The sequence below is a fragment of the Caretta caretta genome, chromosome 1, assembly GCF_965140235.1.
Source record: "Caretta caretta isolate rCarCar2 chromosome 1, rCarCar1.hap1, whole genome shotgun sequence".
NCBI lineage: Eukaryota > Metazoa > Chordata > Testudines > Cheloniidae > Caretta > Caretta caretta.
In genome coordinates, this window is record NC_134206.1 from 236,017,393 (window position 1) to 236,041,776 (window position 24,384).

The 24,384-nt window shown below is 43.8% G+C and overlaps 1 protein-coding gene across 5 annotated transcripts in view; it reads right to left on the reverse strand.

Annotated features, from left to right (window-relative positions):
- BCAT1 (branched chain amino acid transaminase 1) overlaps nucleotides 1-24,384 on the reverse strand; it is a 113,912-nt gene that overhangs the window by 22,904 nt on the left and 66,624 nt on the right. For 4 of the 5 annotated variants that reach the window (XM_048827037.2, XM_048827010.2, XM_048827028.2 and 1 more), the window contains exons 3-8: nucleotides 19,916-20,116; nucleotides 18,780-18,836; nucleotides 16,903-17,013; nucleotides 15,210-15,329; nucleotides 6,374-6,537; nucleotides 4,417-4,559 (exon numbers count right to left, since the gene is read on the reverse strand). In XM_048827037.2, the coding sequence (XP_048682994.1) occupies nucleotides 4,417-4,559; nucleotides 6,374-6,537; nucleotides 15,210-15,329; nucleotides 16,903-17,013; nucleotides 18,780-18,836; nucleotides 19,916-20,116 (796 nt within the window). The remainder of the gene's footprint in view (nucleotides 1-4,416; nucleotides 4,560-6,373; nucleotides 6,538-15,209; nucleotides 15,330-16,902; nucleotides 17,014-18,779; nucleotides 18,837-19,915; nucleotides 20,117-24,384) is intronic. The other variant, XM_048827017.2, reaches the window with a different exon arrangement.

A 24,384-nucleotide genomic window follows, 5' to 3' on the forward strand; every position in this document is an offset into this window, starting at 1 on the left:
ATGGTCTAAACCAAAGCTTGCAGGTGCAGAGAACGGGACCCCTCAGCTGGGTCCATTTTGGGGGGCAGTGAGCCAGACAACCACGTCTGCACTTCACTCCATGTCCCAGCCAGCCCCAAACTGAAAACCCCCTCCAGCCCCTCCTCCTCTGGGCTTTGTTCCTTTCCCGGGCCAGGTGGTCACCTGGTTCCTTTGTTCTCCAACCCTTCAGCTCTCACCTTGCAGGGGGGGAAGGGCCCAGGCCATCAGTTGCCAGGAAACAGGGTGTCGGCCATTCTCTGTGTCCAGACTCCTGCACACACCTGCCCTCTAGGGCTCTGCAATGATCATACACCCTTACTCCACCCCCTAGATACTTAAGAACTGCCTAGGGGAAACTGAGGCACCCCCACACTATTCAGAGGAAACATTAAGAACAGTCCCACTTCGTCACACGCTCTCTCCTTCATTTTTTTCTCTTTTCCTCACACTTTCCTTTCTCACCCCAGGTCTCCATTCCATTTTTCCCTCCCTGTTCCAAATTGCTACTTGCTGCCAGGCCCTCTGCCCCTCTCTTTTTTCCCCTTTTTCTGTCTGTCATCCCATAAATTTGTCAATCTCTCTGTCACTCTCTACAAAAAGAATCCATCCCTTTAGGATCACTGTGCATCTAACAGCCCACACTGTGTCACCAGCAAACTTCAAGCTCCACCACCACATGGCACTTTCTGCAGCACAAACAATGACCATTTTAACAAGCATCAAACTCTATTTTTCACACATATAAGAGCATTACTTTGAACTTCTATGAGTCTTTTCATCTGAGGCAGGGCTGGATCGAGGGGCAGGCGACCACCTGGGGTGCCGGCCTGGAGGAGCACCGGGCTCGGGGTGCTATTTTTGTTGTTAGTGAGAAACGGGAAAATAGAATGTTTGAAGTAAAATGTTTCAGGTATTCTGTATGTGGATTCATTTTTCACTAACCATCTAGAATGTTCTGGACCTTCATAGAATCTCATGGAACCTTCCAGACTTTCTGAGAGGTACATTTTCCTCGAACCTCCTAGAATGTTGTCAGCTATGCCCTTGTAGGTATATAAGGGGCGGGGCATTGCCAGTCAGTCAATGAGATATAAGAACGAAGATTTACAGATCCTTGTGTGCAAATTTATATCTAATATAACAGGGATAAATCATGCATGCAAATCGTGCATCAAAGTGGTGAAATGGGCTATAAATGCAATAAAAAAGAAGATATTCAAAACTTTAATGGAGGGGGGAGCTGAAGATGCACCTCGCCTGAGGCGCCATGTGGTCTAGGGCCGGCCCTGATCTGAGGATTCCAAAGAACTTTTAAGGAATTAAGCATCCCATCACTCCTATGAAGTAGGTATTATTCTTCCCATTTTATTGATGGGATAACTGAGGCACAGAGCTAAATAATTTGCCCAAGATCACATAGTGGCTTAATGGTTCAGCCAGAAATAGAACCCAGGTGTCCTGACTCTTTGCACCAACCATTCTCAACACTGCCTCTGTATACTGGAAAATATAAACAGATTCCATGGTGTACAGCCCCCATTTGGTGTATTCCCTAGACTGTACACTTGTTTTGATTTTAAAGGTCTTCATCTCTGCCAAGCTAAGCCCCTTGATAGGAGAAACAGACATTTCATTTAACATGCTTTCCACTCCTGTCACCCTTTGTCTCTCAACGTTATGTGCCATCAAAAGGTAGGCCTGGAGGATCACATGGTGATCAAGCTTTACATTTGGTAAACATGGAAACCATCCTAGGTATATGTCACTCTCCAAATATGCCACTGATGAAAGCAGTATTTCATGAATGGAAACTACTGAGCTCAGTTATTCCTGGAATAACAGTGATCCAGATTTAGCTACATTCAGCCAGAGCAATGCTAAATGTACAGGATCAGCATAATGTGTGTCATGCAAATTTACCAGAGGCTATTGGGCAATTTCCCCCTCCCCCTACCACCATTATGAATGAGACATTTTCTAGGATCCGCCCAAGACTGGAATGTTAGACACCTCTTTTGTCCAATACCAGGGATAAATTGATCTAGAAACGGCTTGCAGTAAAAATGGACCCTCTTTTGAAGCACTGTTGAAATCAGTCCCCATCTAGTGCATTCATGAGGGAACACAAAAAACATAGCACATACGCACAGAGTTTACATTACTCCCTGCACACACAATGAGGTGTATGTTCCTGATGCTTAAACCGTACCCATGATTTCTAGTTCCAAATCTCACTATTTCTATGTTTAATCCCCCCCCCCCACTGCAATATATTCACAATGAAACAAACAAAACAAGGACCCCCTAAGTAGCATTTAGGGTGACCAGATGTCCCGATTTTACAGGGACAGACCCTATATTTGGGGCTTAGCCTTATATAGGTGCCTATTACCTCCTATCCCCTGTTCCGATTTTTCACCCTTGCTATCTGGTCACCCTAGTACCAGTAGCATTCCTTATGAAGAGACAGAGCCAACAGCAGTCACTTTTTGCCACGATGCATGCGGGTAGGCAGTTATGAACTGGCACGCATTTTCTTGGTGGCAACATTTTTATGGGGCCCTAAGTTGTAGGTGTTTTAGGTCTTACCCAGGCTTCTTAGTAATACATTGCTAAATAGCTAATTGCCCGTTCAGTGCAAGTGATCATAGCATGTGTAATGGCAGGTCTGTTTTGGAATAGGGTTGGCATATATTTAGGCTGGATGGCATGAACTACAGATTGTTTGTTCCACCCATGTCACAATGATACTATTCAGTAGTGGACTGGTAACACACTGGTATTGCAGCTGGATAATTTCTGCTTATTCCTGGTCGAAAAATAGAACACTGAATGCTAACCAACTTCTTGTTCACGCTGTCCAAATGGGCCAAATTCCTTGCTGGTGTAACTCCAGTGAAGGTGCACGTGAGGAGTGAATTTGGCCCAATGGCTACAATATCTAATCCACTGTGATGAAATATTAAATAATAAAATTCACGTACATAGCATCATTCACTTGATCTCAGCAAGTTTTTTAGAGCTAGGTAAATATTATCCCTATTTTACAGCTGTATAAACTGAGACACAGAGACATTTAAGGGATTTGCCCAAGAATCAGCAGTCAAACTGGAAATAGAACCCAGGTATCTTGACTCACAAACTCTTATGCAAAATAAAGCACAATGCTGTTTCCATTGTGAGACATTACTAACCACCACTATAGCACTGGCAGAAAAATGGCAATGAAATGGCATTTTACAAGAGTGTGCATTGCATTATCATAAAAAGGATCAGAGCTTGAATACCGATTTCTTGTTCTTTTGTTTCTGAGACTGGCAGATGGTGGAACAACACTTTGCCTTTATTTAGGATCTGAGCCAAAGCCCTGGGAAGTTAATGGGAGTCTATCAACTTTTATGGGCTTTGGATCAGGCCCATAGTCCTTCAAACCAGGTTACCTTTCTGTACTAGCAACCAGCTGGGGGAGGGATAGCTCAGTGGTTTGAGCATTGGCCTGCTAAACCTAGGGTTGTGAGTTCAATCCTTGAGGGAGCCACTTAGGGATCTGGGGCAAAGCTTGGGGATTGGTCCTGCTTTGAGCAGGGGGTTGGACTAGATGACCTCCTGAGGTCCCTTCCAACCTTGATATTCTATTCTATCAACTGCAGGCACAATTTTGTAGACACAAATAATTGCATGCACAAGTGAAGGTACGCAAGTGTCTAAATACCTGGTTGCACACAGTAATTAGACAGTCAGTTGTCTAAGTGGCATAATTTCCAAGCTCGAGCCCAGCTTTAAAAATCTGGTCCTACATCTTCAACGTAATTTACCAGGATTAAAGATGTAGAAGGATGATTGATGCGACACTTTATCTTCTAAGAGAGGGCCACTGGGAGAAAGGAGAAGCTGCTACAGTGACAATATGAACCTATCTTGCTGAGCAGGAAAGTCATGATTCAAAAGGAAGGTCAGATTGCTTTGTGGACACAGTTCATGGTTCAGGAATGGATGGGGATGCCCCTGCTAGAGGCAATGACAGAAGCCACACAAGGCGGAAGCAGAAGAGATAAAGGTGGCAGTTGCAGCCTGTCACAGAACTGCAAGGTCAGAGTCTCTGATCACCTGCCTTCTCTGCAGAGGGAAGGTCCCAAACCCCATTTCTTTGGAAGGGCCCTGCTGGAAGGAATTCTGAAGTAGTTGTGGGGGCTAGTGGGGATTGACTGAGGGGTGACTTCCCTCCTTCTACTAAAACAGAAAAGGAAGGCAATGCAGGCCACCATTCTTTGGGCCAGAACTACAAACCCCAAGAAGCATCATCCATACAACACTGACACCGGTCCTGAGATCACAACTGGCTCCCAGGCCTGAGGACTGCAACAAGCAGAGGTTTAGTGCCACATACTACTATACCTCCATCTTCATTTTCCCAGTACAGGAAAAGATTCATTGTTCCGACTTCGGTGATTTGATGATCCTCTCCATACAGCCACAGAACCTGCTGACACCCTAATTCCATAGCTTCACGCTGGGCATAGATGGAAGAACCATAATTCCTTTCAGGAACAAATGAAAAAGAGACAGATATCACTAGCTAGCTGGGTATCTTCCTGCTATAAAACTTCCTAATTCTTCTACTTCTAAAAACAGCTTACATTACTTTCAGTGCCAGATTGCAAAATCCGCCTCACGATTAATGCTCTGCAGAGTAATTTCCTGCCCCTGACATGATTCCATTGGCAGCATTTAAATGAATGAACTACAAGTCACTTTGCTGCTGCAAAATAAAACTTTGAAGGGCTCAGCCAGAGTCAAGGGTGTTCCCCCTACCTAGCAGCACCATACTGCTCCACAGGGTCTGTGGACTACCTGGATAAAGCTAAAGGGAGTTTTGGTGGGCCGCCAGGGAGCTCCACTGGATCCTGGGATATAAAGGTAACCCCTGCCCCAACTGACTCATGAAAGTGTCACGTTTGTACAAGCAAAGTGGCTAACAGATTATGCAGTGAAGGCCGCAGCACTTCAAGTTTATACACATGGAAGTGGCTTAAAGCTAGTTTATTTGTAGAAGCAGAAAACCTGAAGCAGTTCAATAGGAGTCAGTTCAATAGGAAGCAGGGGATTCCCTTAGCCATACAGGCTCCCTCCCTCCCCTTAGCTCTCACTGCCTGTTGCTGCCGTCTGATGTGTAACTCTTTACCCAGTAAAAAGAAAAGGAGGACTTGTGGCTAAGACTAAGGAGGACTAGAGACTAAGGTACCACAAGTCCTCCTTTTCTTTTTGCGAATACAGACTAACATGGCTGTTACTCTGAAACCTGTCTTTACCCAGTGGATTTGCTGACAGAAATCTAGTCAGAAGAGATTTAAACTTAGATTTTTAACTCTGGTTTTCTTTATAACTGCATATTTCAGACATGCTCACACAAATTTGCAAGATTTTAGGAAAAACAAGATGCATACTTTGATAAAAGGAGGCAGAAAATCATGAGGCACTGTGTGAACACTTTAAACTGGGATTAATTTTAACTTCAACATTTACCGACAATTACCACACTTGGGAAACTATCTGGTAACTCTAGGTAGTTGTTGACTTTCAACGGTGACTAAGGTAGATCAAACTTCCATATACTTTTTTCCCCCAAAAATAAGACCGGACAGAAGTTTCTCTTAGTCCCTTCCTCTTTGCAATTGCCCTTATTCCAAACTTTTGCCCTCATTCTCAAAACTTTTCATAATGTGACAACTTAACACAGAAATTGTCTTATGGACACCTTCTGTTCCATTTTCTGACAGAACAGCAGCAACTGCTTACATAGAGAAACAACATTAGGAAAGATTTCAGAGTAGCAGCCGTGTTAGTCTGTAGTCGCAAAAAGAAAAGGAGTACTAGTGGCACCTTAGAGACTAACCAATTTATTTGAGCATAAGCTTTCGTGAGCTACAGCTCACTTCATCGGCTCACGAAAGCTTATGCTCAAATAAATTGGTTAGTCTCTAAGGTGCCACTAGTACTCCTTTTCTTTTTGCGAACATTAGGAAAGCATTTGACTTGTCTTTATTTTAGCAGCTGGAATCATGAAGAGACAGCTCCACAGTCTCATGCAGCTCATTATGGACTACCAGGGGTCCACAAACTATAGTTTAACAACCTTAGCCTTAGTCTATCTATGCAGGGTGAACAGATCGGCAGTCTGCCATTTTGTAGCCCATTTTGACTGGAGGTGAGATACCTCTTTTCTGGAAATGCCTTTGTTACAATTTCTGATTTGCAACATTTAATAATACAGCATCATAGCCAGGATTTTACTGAAAGGAAAAATAATCCAACAGTTAAACTATGTAATTAATGCATAATCAGGCTCTCTTACCCTCCCAATTTGCAGTCCCCTGTTCCTCCTTTCCAGGCTCTTACATATTTGGGATCTGCCCATAAGGATATTGGATTAAAGCTTCCACTTGCAAAGTATGGGCCCACAGGACTCAGTATAACATACAGCAGGGCTTTAGTTGGCTTCTTGACTCCAAGAGAAGGCTGCACAGTAAAAGAAACACACATAGTTTTTGCTTTGTTTTCTTCATGTCACAGTTTAGATTTTCTGAGTTATCACTTTCAAAGCACCTGCCGCAGGTGGGTGCTCCATCACCAGTCAAAGGGCACAATGCATCTGCAAAGATGCTGCTTCAAAAAACCAACCTAAGCCAGTGGTTCTCAACCAGGGGTCTGGGGTCCCCTGGGGGGTCGTGAGCAGGTTTCAGGAGGTTCACCAAGCATGGCCAGCGTTAGGCCCAGGGCAGAAAGCCGAAGTCCCGCTACATAGGACTGCAGCCCAGGGCACCAGGCCCTACCACCCGGGCTGAAGCCAAAGCCTGAGCAATTTAGCTTCATGGTGCGGGCCGGGCCCCAGGCAATTCCTCTGCTTGCTACCCTCTAACGCAGGGCTTGGCTTTTATATGCAGAAAAATAATTGTGGCACAGTTGGGTGGGGACTCAGAAAGAAAAAGGCTGAGAACCGCTGGCCTAAGTAACCCTTATTTTACACATGGCTTTCGTTTGACATCATAAAAAAAATGGTTCCTAACCTTTCCGTAACTGTTGTTCTTCCAGATGAGTTGCTTATGTTCATTCCACTTTAGGTATGTGTGCACCAAGTGCACCGTTGCCAGAGATTTTTCCCTCAGTGGGGTATCTGTTGGGCTGGCTCTCGTGCCCTCTGGAGCCACATGCTCATCCGCTGGTATAAGGGGAGCCGCCGGCCTCGCACCCTCTCAGTTCCTTCTTACTGTTAACGTTGACAGAGGGGTAGGAGGGTGGGTTGTGGAATGGACAGGAGCAACACATCTCAAAGAACAACAGTTACAAAAGGTAGTAACCGTTTTTCTTCTCCGAGTGCTTGCTCATGTCCGTTCCATGTTAGGTGACTCACAAGCAGTATCCCTGGAGACAGGCTCGGAGTTCATGCACATGCTGACAGCAACACTGCTCTCCTGAAAGTGGCATCATCCCAGCCCTGTTGGGTGATGGCATAGTGATATGCAAGGGTATGTACTGATGACCAGGTTGCAGCCCTGCAAATGTCCTGTGTTGGGACCTATGAGAGGGACGCTGCTGACAAAAGCTTGGGCTATTGTGGAGTGAACAGTTAAGATGACTCATAGCAAGCCCGAATACAGGCAGCTATCCAGGATGAGATCCTCTGGGCTGACACAGGTAGGTCATCCTCTCATCTTTTCCACTATTGCTATAAGGAGTTTAATCCTCTCAATATAAGAGGCGAGGTCCCGCATAATGTCCAATGAGTGAAGCTGCTGTTCCTCAGAGGTCTTGGGAGGCTTTGGGAAGAAAACTGACAGGAAAATGGCCTGGCTGCTATGGAATTGTGACACCACCTTAGGCAGGGTGGAGAGTGCAGCTGGACCTTGTCCTTGAAGGACACAGTGTAAGGTGGTTCTGATGTAATGGTCTTGATTTCAGAGACCCTTTTGGCCAAGGCAAACGCCACCAAGGAGGCAACCTTCCAAGACAGAAGCAGCAGGGGGAATGATGCTGGCGGCTCAAAGGGGAGGACCCATGAGTCTCAATAGAACCACATTTAAGTCCCACTGCGGGATCAGCTTGTGAACCTGAGGACAGAGCCTCTCCAGCCCCTTGAGAAACTGTACCATAATCTCGTGGGAGAACACTGACCTGCCATTCACCAGTGGGCAGAAGGCTGCTAAGCACTTGACAGACATGAGGGCTAGGCCCTGCTGCTTTATGTGGAGCAAGTAGTCCAAGATAGATTGAAGGGAAGATCGGGATGTAGAGAGAGCTCGTTGAGACGTCTATGTCAAGAAGCATTTCCACTTATCCAGGTAGGTAGTCCTGGTGGACGGCTTTCTACTACCTTTCTACTACCTACCTACCTACCTGCCAGATCTGTTCTGAGAAAGCCTGTTCCTCTGGGATCAGCCATGCAACATCCATATAGTTAGGTGCAGGGACGTGAGGTTCAGTTCAGGTGAAGCAACCGGCCACGGTCTTGTGAGATTTGATCCAGACTGAGTGGCAGCAAGAGTGGAGCTGCTACTGGGAGATTCAGGAGCGTACCAAACCAGTGGCTATCAGAATAACTCTCACCTTGTCTTGTTTGACTTTTAGGAGGACCTTGCGAACCAAGGGGATTGGGGGAAAGGCATAGCATAGGAGATCTGTGAGGAAAGCATCGGAGAGGGAGCCCAGGACGTGATCATGCAATGAGCAAAACTGATGACATTTCCTGTTTTGTCTGGTAGCGAACAGGTCCATCTGGGGAGGCCCCCACCTTTGGAAGATGAACCTGGTGACCCCTGGGTGAAGGGACCACTCATGGTAAGAGGAAAAGGATCTGCTGAGGTGATCCACCGGTACTTTCCGGATTCCTGGGAGATGTGACATCTTGAGATGAATGAAGTGCTTCGTGAAGAAGTCCCATACACAGATGACTTCCTGACACAGGGCCGAAGATCAGGCCCCTCCCTGCTTGTTGATATAGCAGGTATGGCCGCACTATTGTCTGTCAGGACTTGCACCACCTTGCCTGAGATCTGGGGAAGAAACACTTGACAAGCTAAGTATACTGCTCTGAGCTCCCTGACATTTATGGGCAGGGAGAGTTCTTCTTGGGACCAGAGGCCTGAGGCTGGTGAGGTGGCCTCCCTGCCCTAGGTCTGACGTGTCCAAGATTAAAAGCTACCAGTGGGTTGAGACATAACAAAGGGCATACCCATCATTACTGATCTTGGGTCTTTCCACCATTCCAGGGAGGTGAAGGACTAGGGGAGGAACTGTTGGCACGGAGTCCAAGAGGTGTCTGCTCCAGGAATATACTGACACTAGCCACATCTGAAGGTCCCTAAGGTGCAGTCTTGCATGTTGAACCACTTAAGTACATGTCGCCATGTGCCCCTGTAGCTTCAGGCAAACCCAAGCTGTTGTAATTGGGTAGACCATGACACTGAATATCAGGTATGACATAGTCTGGACTCAGGCCTCTGGCAGGAAGGCACTGGCTTGGAATGAGTTGAGCACTGTCCCAATAAATTCTATACTCTGAGCCAGGACAAGAGTTGACTTCTGTTCGTTTATCAGCAAGCCCTGTGCTCAGAAGGTGGTTTGGACCATGCTGATGTTATTCTGAACTCGACCCTCTGACCAACTTTTGATTATTCAGTTGTCAAGATACTACCACCAGACAGGTTTCAGAGTAGCAGTCGTGTTAGTCTGTATCCGCAAAAAGAACAGAAATACTTGTGGCACCTTAGAGACTAACAAATTTATTTGAGCAAAAGCTTTCCTGGGCTATAGCCCACTTCATCTGATGCATAGAATGGAACATATAGTAAGAAGATATGTACATACATACATACACACACACATATTCTCTCTCTCTCTCTCTCTCTCTCTATATATATATATATATACACACACACACACACACAGTGGTTAACCCAGAACAAACAGCTACAAAAGGGGGGTAGTAATTAGTCCCAGGGGATTAAAAGGCCCCTCCCTATCCACTGAGGAGAGAGAACCACAGGGCAATAAGGTTCAGCTGGAAAAGGGGTTGCTAGGGACCCAATTAGGTTCAGCTGACTCCAACTACTTGGGACCGTTTTAAACCCTCCCCTGGGTGGTAGGAGAGGGAGGGTAAGGGAGTGAGAGGATCAGGGAAGTTGCCAGTAGGCTGTTTGCAGCAAGACACCAGGCCTTCCCAGTAGGAGGGCTGCACTCGCTCCCCAGAAGGGAAGGAAAACAAGCACAAGGGACTGATTGAGGAGAGGAGTAGCAGGACCCTGTGCCACCTATAAGGATTTGCCTTGCCCCAAACCTGAGTCTCCAAGGCTAAAAAGGACTGAGCCTACTGAGGCGAACAAGGTATTTTGCCACAATACAGAGAACATGAAAAGGTCTTAATTAATTAGCCTCTTACTCCACCTTTTCATATATATAGATAGAGATATCTATATCTATCTCTTCTTACTATATGTTCCATTCTATGCATCCGATGAAGTGGGCTTTAGCCCACGAAAGCTTATGCTCAAATAAATTTGTTAGTCTCTAAGGTGCCACAAATCCTCCTGTTCTTCTTACCACCAGACACTTAGTGAAACCCCCCAGGGGGCTGCCGATAGGCCAAAGGCAAGAGTGGTGAATTGGTACTGGTGCTGACCCACGACAAACCTGGGAAATCTTCTGTGGCCATGGAAGATAGAAATGTGAAAATATGTGTCCTTTGAGTTGAGGGCAGCGTTCCAGTCTCCTGGATCCAGGAAGGGAATGCAGAGGCAAGGGAGACCATGCAGAACCTCAATTTCTTGAGATAACTGTTGAGGCGACGCAGGTCCAGAATAGACCAGAGATTCCGTTTGGCCTTTGGAATTAGGAAAATAATCCCAAAGTGAAGTAAAACCCCTTTCCTCTTCCGTCTTGCGAAACCTTCTCCACAGCCCCCACTCATAGGATGGATTGCACCCCTTGAAGGAGGAGTTGCTTGTGAGATTTTGGGTCCCTGAAGAGAGATGCGGAAGGTGGGTGGGATTGACAGAGGGATAAAAACTGAAGAGTATAGCCGACTGTCACTGTATTTAGAACAGTCCAATGTTATGTATGACCACGCTGGGCTGAAGTGGGACAGACATTCAAAAAATAAAAGGGGAGATGACTCTGAAGCAGTGACAGGTATAATGCCCTTAGGCATACCTTCGAAAGGCCTGCTTGGGCCCTCCAGAGTACCTCTGAGATCCCAGCTGGGAGGCTGGGGTGGACAGGAGTGGCTGCTGGTGCCACTTATAACATCTCCCTTTTCTTTTGTTGGGTTCTTACCTTGGACATGCTGAGAAACAAGGAGGCTGCTGGGACCTGAAGTGCTTCCTGGAAGCTAACGGAGCATAAAGGCCTAAGGATCGTAGGGTGGCAATTGAGTCTTCAGGCCATGAAGTCTTGTGTCTGTCTGCTCTGAGACTAGAAAGGAGCCTTCGAAGGGGAGGTCCTGGATGAACTGTTGGAAGCCCCAAGGACTGGAGCCAAGAACTATGCCTCATGGTGACAGCGGAAGCCTTTGTCCTGGCTGTTGATTCGGCTGCATCCAGAGCTGCCTGGAGAGAAGTCCTGACCGCATTCTTTCCTTCTTCCAAGAGGATAGTGAACTCCTGCCTTGAATATTGGTGCTGGGAGTCTTTAAATTTAGCCAGGGAGTCCCAAAGACAATCAAAACTTGCTGGTTAGAGATAGTAGTTGAAGGCTACCCATTGAATAAACCTTTCTTCCAGTTTCTTGGTGTCTTTTTGTTTAGGGGTAGCGCTCAACTGGCCCTGCCTGCCTGTAATTTTGTAATGTTAGTAAGTTTAAAGTACTGATAGAAGCCACATCATAACCTACTTGCAAGAATTCAGAAGTTTATTCAAGGGACATATTAATGGCTGTCATATGTATATGAAGAACCAATCCTCTGTGAATTTATTAGAGTATCTATACAATCGCTTTACAGGCTCCTTCCTCCTTGAGAGCTTGCCTCTCGTGCATGGAGCCATCATCACCGGGGTGAAGAGTTTGCTCCCAGGCAAAGTCTAAAATCTGTTGAAAGTGCCATTGCTTGTCCACATGGTATTTGACAGACCACTAGTCTGGATTGAGTGAACCATGCTCAAACTAGCTGTGTGGAAGCACTAACTATGACATTAGTCCCATTTCTTTGGACCTCTGTATGTAACAGGAAGACAGATAGAAACTTGCCTAACAGTAAGAAAATACAGTACTTCCATTTAAATCTTGTTAGGAGTCTTGTCATGGTGAAGAGGTCATTGTTGGGAGCTGGTGAAATGAACTCTTCTGTTGTTTACCTTTTGCAAGTCAGAGCAATTTTTCTGCTTGATATGGGTAAAGGCCCAATCGGTGTGGAGTAACCTGAAACAATTAGAGCACTTTACTTGCCTAATGAAGCCCCACATTGAAGAATCACTTCATATTAATACTGTGCACTTACTTCAGGGAGATAATTTCATTGATGGTCTGCAAGTGCTTTACAAACATTAAGTTAACAAAGTCCCAACACCTTTGTAAGGCAGCTAAGTATTACAAAGACTATTTACAGATGGGGAAATTGAAATGAAATGACTTGCCCAAGGACAGACAGGAAATCAGTGGCAGAATTGGGAACAGGAATCACACCCTGATTCCTAGTCCTATAATCCAGTAAGCCTTAAAGTTTTCCCTCCTATGAAAACTTACAAGAAACTAAAGTGTTCATAAGAATCAACTCCCTGTATCCAAATTGTTTTACCGACATTGTAGACTTGCTTCAATCACAGGAGCAAACAATTTGTGAATATGCAAACAGAGGAGCTGCAATGCAGGTGAAGTTCATCCATGAATGAGGAAAAATTCATCTATGAGAGAGTAGCACTTGGGACTCCTCCAGAGGGGAACAACTTTAAATTACCTTTTGGTCTTTAAATTACCTTGCCAGTGGGAGACCATGACATTCAGTCATTGAATTACCATGCATATCTCCCATAGCCTTTTCTCTAAATTACTTTTCAAAATTTCAATGCATACATTGCTGTGTAACTAGCTGGTCTCCTTTTCCTACAAAACCTCAACTGAAATATTCTACATAGAAAAAAATTTACAATCATTCACACAGACCAAGTGAAAAATTGTCTTACACCTAATGATCTGAACAAATATGTCCACTAGATGGTGCTGTGCTCAATGTAAATGAGCTGTAGTAAAATGAGGCTCCACAGAGTGGAGCATTTTCTAGGTAAATCAATGTGCTAATGGCAAAGAGAATTTAACAGTCACAGGTAGGCAATCATTGGAAAAATGTTTTGGACAACACACTGTTAAAGATTTTTCCCATCACTGAAATTAGCTTATATGTTCTGCTAGCTGTATAATTCTCACTTGAATTTATAAAGATAACACTATTCTCACTGGTTTCAGAGGAACAGCCGTGTTAGTCTGTATTCGCAAAAAGAAAAGGAGTACTTGTGGCACCTTAGAGACTAACCAATTTATTTGAGCATGAGCTTTCGTGAGCTATATATACATCTGATGAAGTGAGCTGTAGCTCACGAAAGCTCATGCTCAAATAAATTGGTTAGTCTCTAAGGTGCCACAAGTACTCCTTTTCTTTTTACTATTCTCACTGGCAGCCAAACAGACAGTCTGCTTTACTGTTTCTGCTACAATTATAATACAGTTTATCACACTTTGGCCAGCCTATCACTTGGCAGCAACCCGTGGGGAACCCACAAAAGAGACTATGATTTGTTATCAAACTTCTGACTCCTCTTTGAATTGGTGAAACCTGGATGCATTTATGCTTTAGCAGCAGGAGTGAGTGCAAACCTACCAGCCAATCTGTAGTAGAAAAGCAGGACATGGAAGGAATACTGTGATTAGTGAGTATTCAGAGGTATGACGGGGAAGGGTGGTATATGAATGGAACTCTTGGAATGATGAGTATGTATACAAACACAAAAAAGGTACATGCAAATATGTCAGAGAGATTATACTGTGACATTGCTTTAAATGTGCCAGACTAAAAGCTGCCACAGGGTCCCACACTGAATGAACAAAAAAATCCAACCACACCAGTGCTTCCAAATTGGTGGCCAAAAGGTCTTTGGTTTAATATATATAATATAAAATACAAACATACAACAAACACGTGTATGAGACTATAGTACAGATATTGCCAAGGGCATAGCAACTTCTCAAATTGTTCTTAAAAAGCAAAAAAGGTTAGGTTTTTCCTTGATTATCCAGATAGTCAAGTTATATTATCTCTTCTGTTGGCAGACTAAGAAAAAGAGGCTGATGATTGAATGGGTGATGAAGACTGAACTGTCTCGTCCCCCTGAGAGATCTTCACTCCAAGATGTGGGTGAGGCATACAAGCTTGTGCTGATGCTGTCCATATTACATATGTTCGATGTATAAATAAAGGACATCTGTCCAGGCCAGGCCAGCATCTTTCATGACCACTAAATTAACTTTAAATGAATTTAGGAAGAAAAAAGAACAGATGCCATTTGATTTGTATTGGGGGGAGTTAAGCAATAAGATTCCATTGAAGCCAAATGTGGTTAATCTATTTTCTAACATGCTACTTTTGAAAGCAATCATTTACATACCAGAGACAGGGAGAAAAAGTAAAATATAGTTAACCAAGCAAGGCCTGCCATTCATAAAACTCGTGGCACTACATTCACTAGTGCATTATGGGTACTTTGCACTCTGCTGGCAATGCAAAGGTGCCATAAACCAACTTTGATTGGCCTGTTAAACCAAATGTATAGAAACTGTACATGGCCAGAGAGACACAAATCAGTCATAGAATACTGGTGAATATATCCCAATGCTTCAAAATAAAAAGATCTGTATAGAATGTTTATTATGAGTTGTATTACAGCAGGGTCTACAGGCCTCAACTGAGATCAGGGCCCCATTGTGATGGGCACTGTACAAACATAAGGGACAGTCTCTGCCCTGACAAGCTTACAATCACTGCTCTAGCCTAAGTGCCAAAATATGGTTGCCACTCCAGCTGTAGAAAGAGAATTAAATACTTTAGTCTCCTTGCCATGGTCAATTACACAGCATGGATTTCAAGAGGTTAAGATAAGACAAAGCAATGAAAATGTATATAAAACTCAGAAGAAAACATTTTTTTTCCACACCTCTGTTCCAATTAAAGTAGGGCGGATATACAGGCTTGCAGATGTAGAGTGCGGGACCCACTCTTTTTCCACTTCCACAAGCTTCCGGATGCACTCTAAGAGCTCCTCCTTGTCAAAACACTGAAAGAAAGAAAGAAAGAAAGAAAGAAAGAAAGAAAGAAAGAAAGAAAGAAAGAAAGAGTTATGCAAACATTCTAATAGGAACTTTTAATCATGATGAAGAAGTGTTTGCAGACTATAGAAGTCCACGTGATTCTAACATCACCCTTGGTGTGTAATAAGATACAAGGGAAAAGGCCACGTGATTTTAAGTGCCAAAAAATGAGTGGTCTTAAGATCCTTCATGATATTGTGAAATATATTTCACAAACACAAATAAAGAACCAGTGGGATTACTCAACTCCAATTCTGTTGTACAAAGCACACTGTAAAGAACTCAGTGTGTGCAAAGAACTCAGTGTGTGTATGGGCAATCCCCTAAATTTTCAGGGTCACACAGAGTTTAAAGCCAGAAGGGACCACCAGATCACCTAGTCCGACCTCCTGTATAATACAGGCCACTAAACCCACACAGTTCCCTCTGCACTGAGCCCAGTAATCTGGATTAGACTAAAATATTACAGCCCACAGGAGACAACACTATTGTGTGCCATAGGCAGAAAAAAGGAGGCATCAAGGTGTACCAATGCCCAACGCCCCTCAGTGGCAGGGTATTGATTAAGTGAGATATACCTGGATGATCCTAGCAGTTTGTTCCCAGAGCTTGGACCGGAATTTAAGGCCTGTGAATTTTCAGAGCATTGTGGATAATGATGAACATTTCACTATAGAATTCCTATATACAATATCACCATAACAAGCATGACAAGGAACACACAGGCCAGGGTGCAGCTATTAGGAGCACATAACTTGCCCTGCTAAAGCTCATCAGCATGGTGATAAACTTGGGGCACCAAGGGGCTACAGGACTTGACTAAGGTCACAAAGCAAGTCAGCAGCAGAGCCAAAAAATAAAACTCTTACCTTGAAGACAGCCACTGAAAACAATGGGTTAAATTCTACTTGTGCAAGCCTATGGACTTCCATAACTGTAAAAGAGGGTACCATTTGGCCCACTGTCTGTATATAAATGTTTAGAAGGATGTGTGTATTGCCTTCAGCTTCTAAAGGATTGATTAATCCCCCGAACTTTAATTTCCATCAGTGGGGAAGAAGGGCAGCAAGGAAAGATGGAGAAAATGAACCTCCATCTTTGTGCCAATGATCTAGCACAGGGGTTCTCAAACTATTTTTTGCCAGGCCCCCCTTTGAAAATATTTCAGGATGTGATGACACTTCCCCCTGCCCACATGCCACCCTTACTTCTGCGCTGCTGCTGGTCAGCCGCCCAGCTCCGAAGGCAGCGCAGAAGTAAGGGTGGCAATACTGTAACCACTCTACAATAGCCTTGTGACCCATTTTTGGGTCGGGACCCCCAGTTTGAGAAACACTGATCTAGCAGAAGAGTTCATTTCACTGGCTCCCTACAATGAGCTCTTCACCATGACAAGACTCCTAACAAGATTTAAATGGAAGTACTGTATTTTCTTTGTAGTCAGCAAAGGTTTATAGCTCCTGCGCACTTCAAAGCCTCACACCCTAAAAATAAAAATGTTTTTCTAACCCAAGGAAAGAATGAGCTTCAGTTACATACTGGCAGTGTTGCTCGCGCCGCTGACCGCAGCATCCTGTCCATGTTGAGCGTTGGGCGGAACAGGCGGATTTTACCATCCACTCCTCGATAAGCCTTCATCCCTTCAAACAGCTACCAACCCAAAAGGAGAAAGGACCCAAATGAAAATTGTGCTGGGTTATCTCATGACCACCAATACAAAAATAAAACATGCCCTTTGGAAGTAACAGAGCTTAGCACTTCCATAAACACTTTACATCTTCAAAGTTCTGTATGAATTCTAACTAATTAATCTTTGCGGCACCCCTGTGAGGTAGATAAGTATTATTACTCCCATGTTACTACCTGTTAGAGTAGTTGTCTACTCTAATCTGTCCCTGGGGACTTTGGTGATAATGTCATTATCCTGAGCTGGTTCCAACAGTTAAAATCTGTTGCATGGGTGAGACTTTATGATACCCTCATACCCTGACTAATGCCTAGGACCGATCCCAAATAGCATCTTCCCCTATGGAAAAGTCCTACAGAATTTAACAAAGTATGATAAATTTCCTTTAGGGCTCCACCTGATGTGTGCCTATGCTGAAGGAAAATTAAGGAAGCCCTTAAAATCCCTTTATCCTGTTTCAGCTGGCCCTTGCTCCATCTGTCTCCCAACATACCCCTATGTGGGGAGAGAGGGTGGAACGGGCGGAGGACACAGGTGGCACAGAAATCAGCTCCTTCAGCTTTATGCCGGAAGAAGAATTCAAGAATTCTTATGGTCAGAATCTAGCTACTTTGAACCATGAGAACAGACTGGGGAAATCTAGCCCATAGTTTTTTGGACCATCCTATAGAATGTAATAGAAAACTATATCCCTGTGACCGAATAGTTCTAAAAACATACTGAAACAATACAATTCTTTAAGTTCTATGAGTTGTTTTTTAGAGTAGTTTCTATAGAACCTAAATGGTTTCATCACTATTACATTCCACAGCACTTTTCCATAGGGTTAGTACAGTAGAGGACTATCAAAGGCTTTAATGCAGCTTCCAGGACACAGTGAGGTCTTGTCCACACCACAAATTTTAGTTGTGTCATAACTGGGTCACAGGACAACCCAGTGTAGTATAAACAGAGCCTCAGTAATTTTCCCGAGGCCGTACACCAATTAAGTGGCAGAGCCACCATTAGAACTTAGGGCATCTTGCTTCTCAACACCATTCTCAGTGCTGTGGACCACGCCAGCTTCCACTTCATTCAAACTTCTTGCACAAATTTAAAAGGCCACCATCCCACAACAAAATTTGACACTGTAGCCAGAGAACAAAATGTACCTTTAATAAACCACGGCATAGCTGATAGAGGAACTTTAACAGGATTTTTTACTGGACTAGCAATCAGCTAATACTGTAATTTTCTTATTGTGCCAAATTGTGGTTATTACAAAACAGCTGTTTTCCCCAATATGCATTTACAGAATGTTTTATGAGAGAAAGAGGAAGGAATGTTAGTCTAAGATATGATCAGTGGTTTCAGAGAAGCAAGAGTCACATCATTATTGCAACATAAAGATTGCTCAAGCTTTTAAATCTTTTTCTCCATGGATGGATGCTTGTCACTTTTCAGAGCACAGAAAACCTTTTCACTTGTTAAAGAAAGAGTACCTGCGGTGTGTTCTGGGAATGCCCAGCTTTAATAAAAGCAACTGCTGTAATTGCTTGCTGGTTTTTATACAATTTGCTGCTGCAAACTGTTGCAGGGCTGCAAATGCGTGCACACTATATCATCTGGCATCTGTAAGTCACAGGAGCTGGATCCAGAGGCTAGCAGATCCAGGATATCACAGTGTATCATGGAGGGCAAGGAGAAGGGAGGGAGGGAATGCCAAATTCATCATTTTTAATATACCCACTGTGTATTCATTGAGCCACACCATTGGGACCAGATTCTCCTCTGTCTCTCCTCTTGGCTAGAGGAAACGTGATGCAACAAAAGTAAAAAATAAAAAATGGAAAAAAATAAGAGCATATTCATATTAGCAATGATTTCAGACTGGGCCACAGGCCTAGCACTAAAGCAATATGCTACTATGAGTGAAACATAAATTTGGGACTCCAGCGTGGTTTCTTGCTCCCTGGGCCAATCAAGAGCCATATTTAGCCCTCCTCAGCCACAGGGACTTGTAACCATAACACAGATCCTCGAAGGTTAGTTGACTGAATGGAAAAAATGGGGTAGGCCAGAGCCTTGCGGCTCAGAGGAGTTTCCCAGGCAAAAAAAGAAAAAGCCATGAGCCTGTTTCTCTTCTCTTTTACACCAGCGTAACTCCACTGAGTTCAGTGGAGTCACTCCTGATTTATGCTGAAGTGGAAGGAGAATCAGGCCAATGTTCTCACTGTATTTCCTAGATAGCTCAATGTGCCCCTACTGATGCTCTGACACAGACAAGAGTTTAGCACAAGCCGCTCCAATGACACAGAAAAGGCAGCTTTAGACACTGACAGCTAAGCATTTTTGAAAACTATTAACCACGCTGGCTTCCGGTTGTTAACATTTCACTTCCTTATGGGCAGCTCCTTGTTGCTATTTGGTCTCTGCTCTAATACATTTATTTTTAATCTTATAAGATTGCCTGAGAACTAGTCAACAAGTGGGAATTAAAAACAAGAATCTGTCTAGTGTGTCCTGCAATCCAAGCTATGGATCTTTAATGCCTTCTATCAGTTTTTCAGTATGCATGCCCAGTCCCCAAATTAATACCATCAACTTTCCTAGAGTCTCATACAGACCATCTCAGTGTCACACTAGAGTACGAAGCAGGGTGAACTGGAAACCGTGAGCCAGATTTTGCCCTCAGTTAATCAAATGTAAACCAAAACTAACTCCACCAAAGCCAATGGAGTTACTCTGGAGTGACACTAGTGTTAACTCAGCACATTAGGTCAGTACTAACTAACGAAGACAGTAACGGTACTTAGAACATATTACGATATAATGTTTTCAAAAGCTAGTAAAAAAAGGTAATTGCCTAATCCATTTGGTACTCACTTCCACAGCATAGTGGAGAGATGATGAGGCTGGATGTAATGAAAGGTTCTCAAGAGGCCTAATATGAGGTTTCTCCCATCCTGAAGTCAAAGACCATTCGACTATCAGCATGTTGTCTGTGAAAACAGTTCCAAACACCAAACCACTGGGGTTTGGTTTTTCCTTGAAAGTGGTAGCTGGGTTAATAATTAAGTCTGCAGCCTGGAAGAAACATAAAACAAAGATGTATGAGTATTTAAAAATAAAATAATTCAAAAGTAGATTAAAAGTGCTTGTGCATCAGTCACCACAGAACTATAAATAGGCAAGGGAGAATGCAATGTTTTGTTTTACAATTTTGACAGATAACAAGGCTTAACTTTAACACTTTTTCTATTTTTATCTATTTGCGTTTTAACAGTTGTGGGAAATTATGGGGGCGGGGGAAGTCAGACAGTAATTATTTAATGACAGAAACTGAGATTCAAAAATCTTCCTGCAAGATCATGTTTCCAGGATACAAAGACTTCTTCATATAAAGGAAGATTGTGACTTGACATAGGGAAGTAAGGTGCATTTTTGTTCCCAGCATCATGGTGGAGGGAGGGGGAGAGTAGAGCAGGCTCTGAGGGGCCGCTAGTCCCCTTGCATACACAGATGGGCAAGAGTGGCTGGAGCAGAGCAGGACTAGGGCACAGCCTTCTCTCTATTCTCCCCCCGCCCGACCTTCTCATAACATGCTGACCAGCACAGCTCAGCTGGCTCAGAGGGGAAAGTAATCTGTCAGAAAAGGATTGTCGCTCTGAGTCATACTGCCTCCCTGGCACAGCTATGCACTGCCCTTTACTCATGGCTCCAAGTAAAGTGTCACTCTTTTATTTGATACTTAAAAATACAGTGCAATTAAATCACAGATGCATGAAGGTAGAAATGGTTCAGCACCAGCCATCGCAGATTCTGCAGAGGAGTGTTTCAGACTTAGAAACACACATTTTCCAAAGCAAGAGGAATTTGGTCTTAGTCTTTTGAAAAAGTCTCTCTTTAAACAATCTGATTTTCAGGAAGCCTTTACTAAACAATGGCCTGTTTTTATTCTTTTTACATAATGTATTAGATGTAAAATGAATGGTGAGCCAAAGCACATGAAGAGCCAGAAGTTTTTTCAATCCTGATAAGACTTATCTAGGTATTACAATGCATTAGTTTGACAACAACAATTACAGTTCTCTTTGTAGGAACTTTTAGCCTGCCAACTGTGAACTCTCTAAAGGGAATAGCTCTGCTTAATGATTTCATGAAACCAAGAAAGGATTCTACTGAAAACCTATTATCAACCAACCATGAAAAAGATATCACCAAAAGCTGTATGTCAAAATAAAAACCAATATTTTGAAACCTGGGTGCCTAAAACTAGCCATCTAATATAGTCCCCAAGAAAACACTTAAACACAACCTTAACTTTAGGAATTTGGCTAACCGTTGATGTCACTGGGACTTATCACGTACTCAAAGCCAAGCATGTATTTGAGTACTCTTTGCTTTTCTGAATCAGAGCCTTACGTATCCCAAATTAAATGATTTTCAAAGGTGCTGAGCACCTGCAGCTGCCACCGAAATCAACAGTAACTCAGTATCTCTAAAAGTGAGGCCTTTTTTATTTAGGTAGCTAAATTTAGATTTGTGCACTTCATTTTAAGCTCCTGAATTTCAAAAATTTTAGCCAGAGCGTTTAGAGAGGATAAATACTTTTTTTTTCATATGGGAGCTTATTGTACTTGAATAATATATCTTATTTTAAAAGATGTTATGCCAAAAGGTGCTAATAGCTACCATTGGGATGGGGAGGGGAACAAGGGACAGGGAGGGTTCTTGATCCAACACCATCACAGGTCTCGTTAAAGCCAACAGCTGTGCCAAGTGTTCTCTTTAAGGCTCTGTCATAAATATAAAGGGAAGGGTAAACCCCTTTGAAATCCCTCCTGGCCAGGGGAAAGCTCCTCTCACCTGTAAAGGGTTAAGAAGCTAAAGGTAACCTCGCTGGCACCTGACCAAAATGACCAATGAGGAGACAAGATACTTTCAAAAGCTGGGAGGAGGGAGAGAAACAAAGGGTCTGTGTCTGTCTGTATGCTGGGTCTTGGCCGGGGATAGACCAGGAATGGAGTCTTAGAACTTTTAGTAAGTAATCTAGCTAGGTATGTGTTAGATTATGATTTCTTTAAATGGCTGAGAAAAGCATTGTGCTGAATAGAATAACTATTTCTGTCTGTGTATCTTTTTTGTAACTTAAGGTTTTGCCTAGAGGGGTTCTCTATGTTTTTGAATCTAATCACCCTGTAAGATATCTACCATCCTGATTTTACAGGGGGGATTTCTTCATTTCTATTTACTTCTATTTTTATTAAAAGTCTTCTTGTAAGAAACTGAATGCTTTTTCATTGTTCTCAGATCCAAGGGTTTGGGTCTGTGGTCACCTATGCAAATTGGTGAGGCTTTTTATCCAACATTTCCCAGGAAAAGGGGGGTGCAAGTGTTGGGAGGATTGTTCATTGTTCTTAAGATCCAAGGGTCTGGGTCTGTAGTCACCTAGGCAAATTGGTGAGGCTTTTACCAAACCTTGTCCAGGAAGTGGGGTGCAAGGTTTTGGGAAGTATTTTGGGGGGAAAGACGCGTCCAAACAGCTCTTCCCCAGTAACCAGTATTAGTTTGGTGGTGGTAGCGGCCAGTCCAAGGACAACGGGGGGAATATTTTGTACCTTGGGGAAGTTTTGACCTAAGCTGGTAAAGATAAGCTTAGGAGGTTTTTTTCATGCAGGTCCCCACATCTGTACCCTAGAGTTCAGAGTGGGGGAGGAACCTTGACAGGCTCAAGAGAAGGAGCAAATCAAACCCCTTTTTGTAGTAAAGACAGCTGCAAAAAATTGGAGGATATCATCCAAAGCATTAGGGTGAGAACTAAACTGTGTGGGACTGAGGGGTTTCTCTGGTTGCAAATCCTGGGGCTACCAGACTGGGCTGCAGGCTGTGTGTATTGGAGGCAAAGAGTCTGTAGAAGGAATTGTGAAGGTGGTCCTGAAAGGAAGCAAAGACAGAGCTTCTTTGGGCACAGAGCATGCTGAAGTAGCAGATCTCTGAGCAGGGTAACTGCCTGCTGCTGTTTGTTTTTATTATGTTCAGGGAAAAAGGCCCTTGTGTAGAATTTTTGTAAATAAAACTATAAACTACACTAAGATACCCGACTCCTCACGGATTCCTCATCCTAACAGAAACAATCCTGCAAGGCCCCAAATATTGGCTAACTGCTCAGGCCAAAGTGTCAACAATAATTTAGAGGCCCTCAATCTCTGATGTGAAAACTTACATGGGATAAATTAAAATATATATAGTTTGACCTCTACTGTTGTATGTCCTTTTCTTAACAGGGCTGGCCTTACCATGAGGCAAACTGAGACGGCAGCTTCAGGTGCCAGACTGGGGCGGGCATTGAGGGTGTCACTAGGACCCAGAGTATAGAAAATTGTGTCTGTGGCTGATGCATATGTATTCTCTCTGCTCTAGATGCACAGAGATGGTGGAGTGCTGTGCTGGAGGAAGGAGGGCACGAGAGACATAACAGGCAGGCAGGAGAAAAGGTGAGAGGCAGTAACAGAAAGCAGCAGGAGCTGCAGGGAGAGAGAGGAGGAGGAGCCTCTTATGTACTTCTCTAGCACCCCCAGGAGCCTGGACTGATTAACACCAGCTTCTCAGGGAGCTTCCTGTTTCCTGCCACTTCTCTGAACCCACTTGAGGAGAACAGGCAGTCAACTGAAGTAGTAGGAGCCAGTTAGGCCCTTAAGACGCTGATATCTTCCCTCACTCAGGGCCTGCTACCAGTCTGGTTATTTGTCCCCTTCAATTGAGTGTTGAGAGCCACTATAGCTGGCACAGAACAGCAGTCACGAGTGAAAGAAGAAAATGCCTCTGAGGCAGCATTCAGAAAAAGAAAGAAAGGAAGCTTTTCTATTTAAGCGGGAAGGAGCTCTCCTGAGATACATAGACACAAATGTTCACGGTGAGCCTTCTGGCCCCAGTGAGGATGTGAGGAGATGCCTGATCTTCCAGTTAGTCAGAGTGCAGGTGACCTGGAAGCTACTGCAGCATGCATATCTGCATCTCAAATGGATGTAACCATGCACATTCCTGAAGAAAAGTGTAGATCAGAGAAGAGTGTGGTGGAGGCGCAAGAAACAGCTGCTGCCGAGTTTAGTTCCTTAAATCTAGATGATCCAGGACTGTGGACCCACTTGAGCAGTATCCCGAAGGACTTCCTTGTACTGCATGGGCCACAACAAGCAAAAAACTTCATATTCCCCAAAGACAATGAAAATAGAAGTTTCCATCCAACACATTACTGGAGTGAAAGCCCCAATGGTGACAAAGTGGAGAGGCCATGGCTTATGTGCTCAAAAACCCAGAATGCTGCATACTGTTTTTGTTGCAAACTCTTCAAG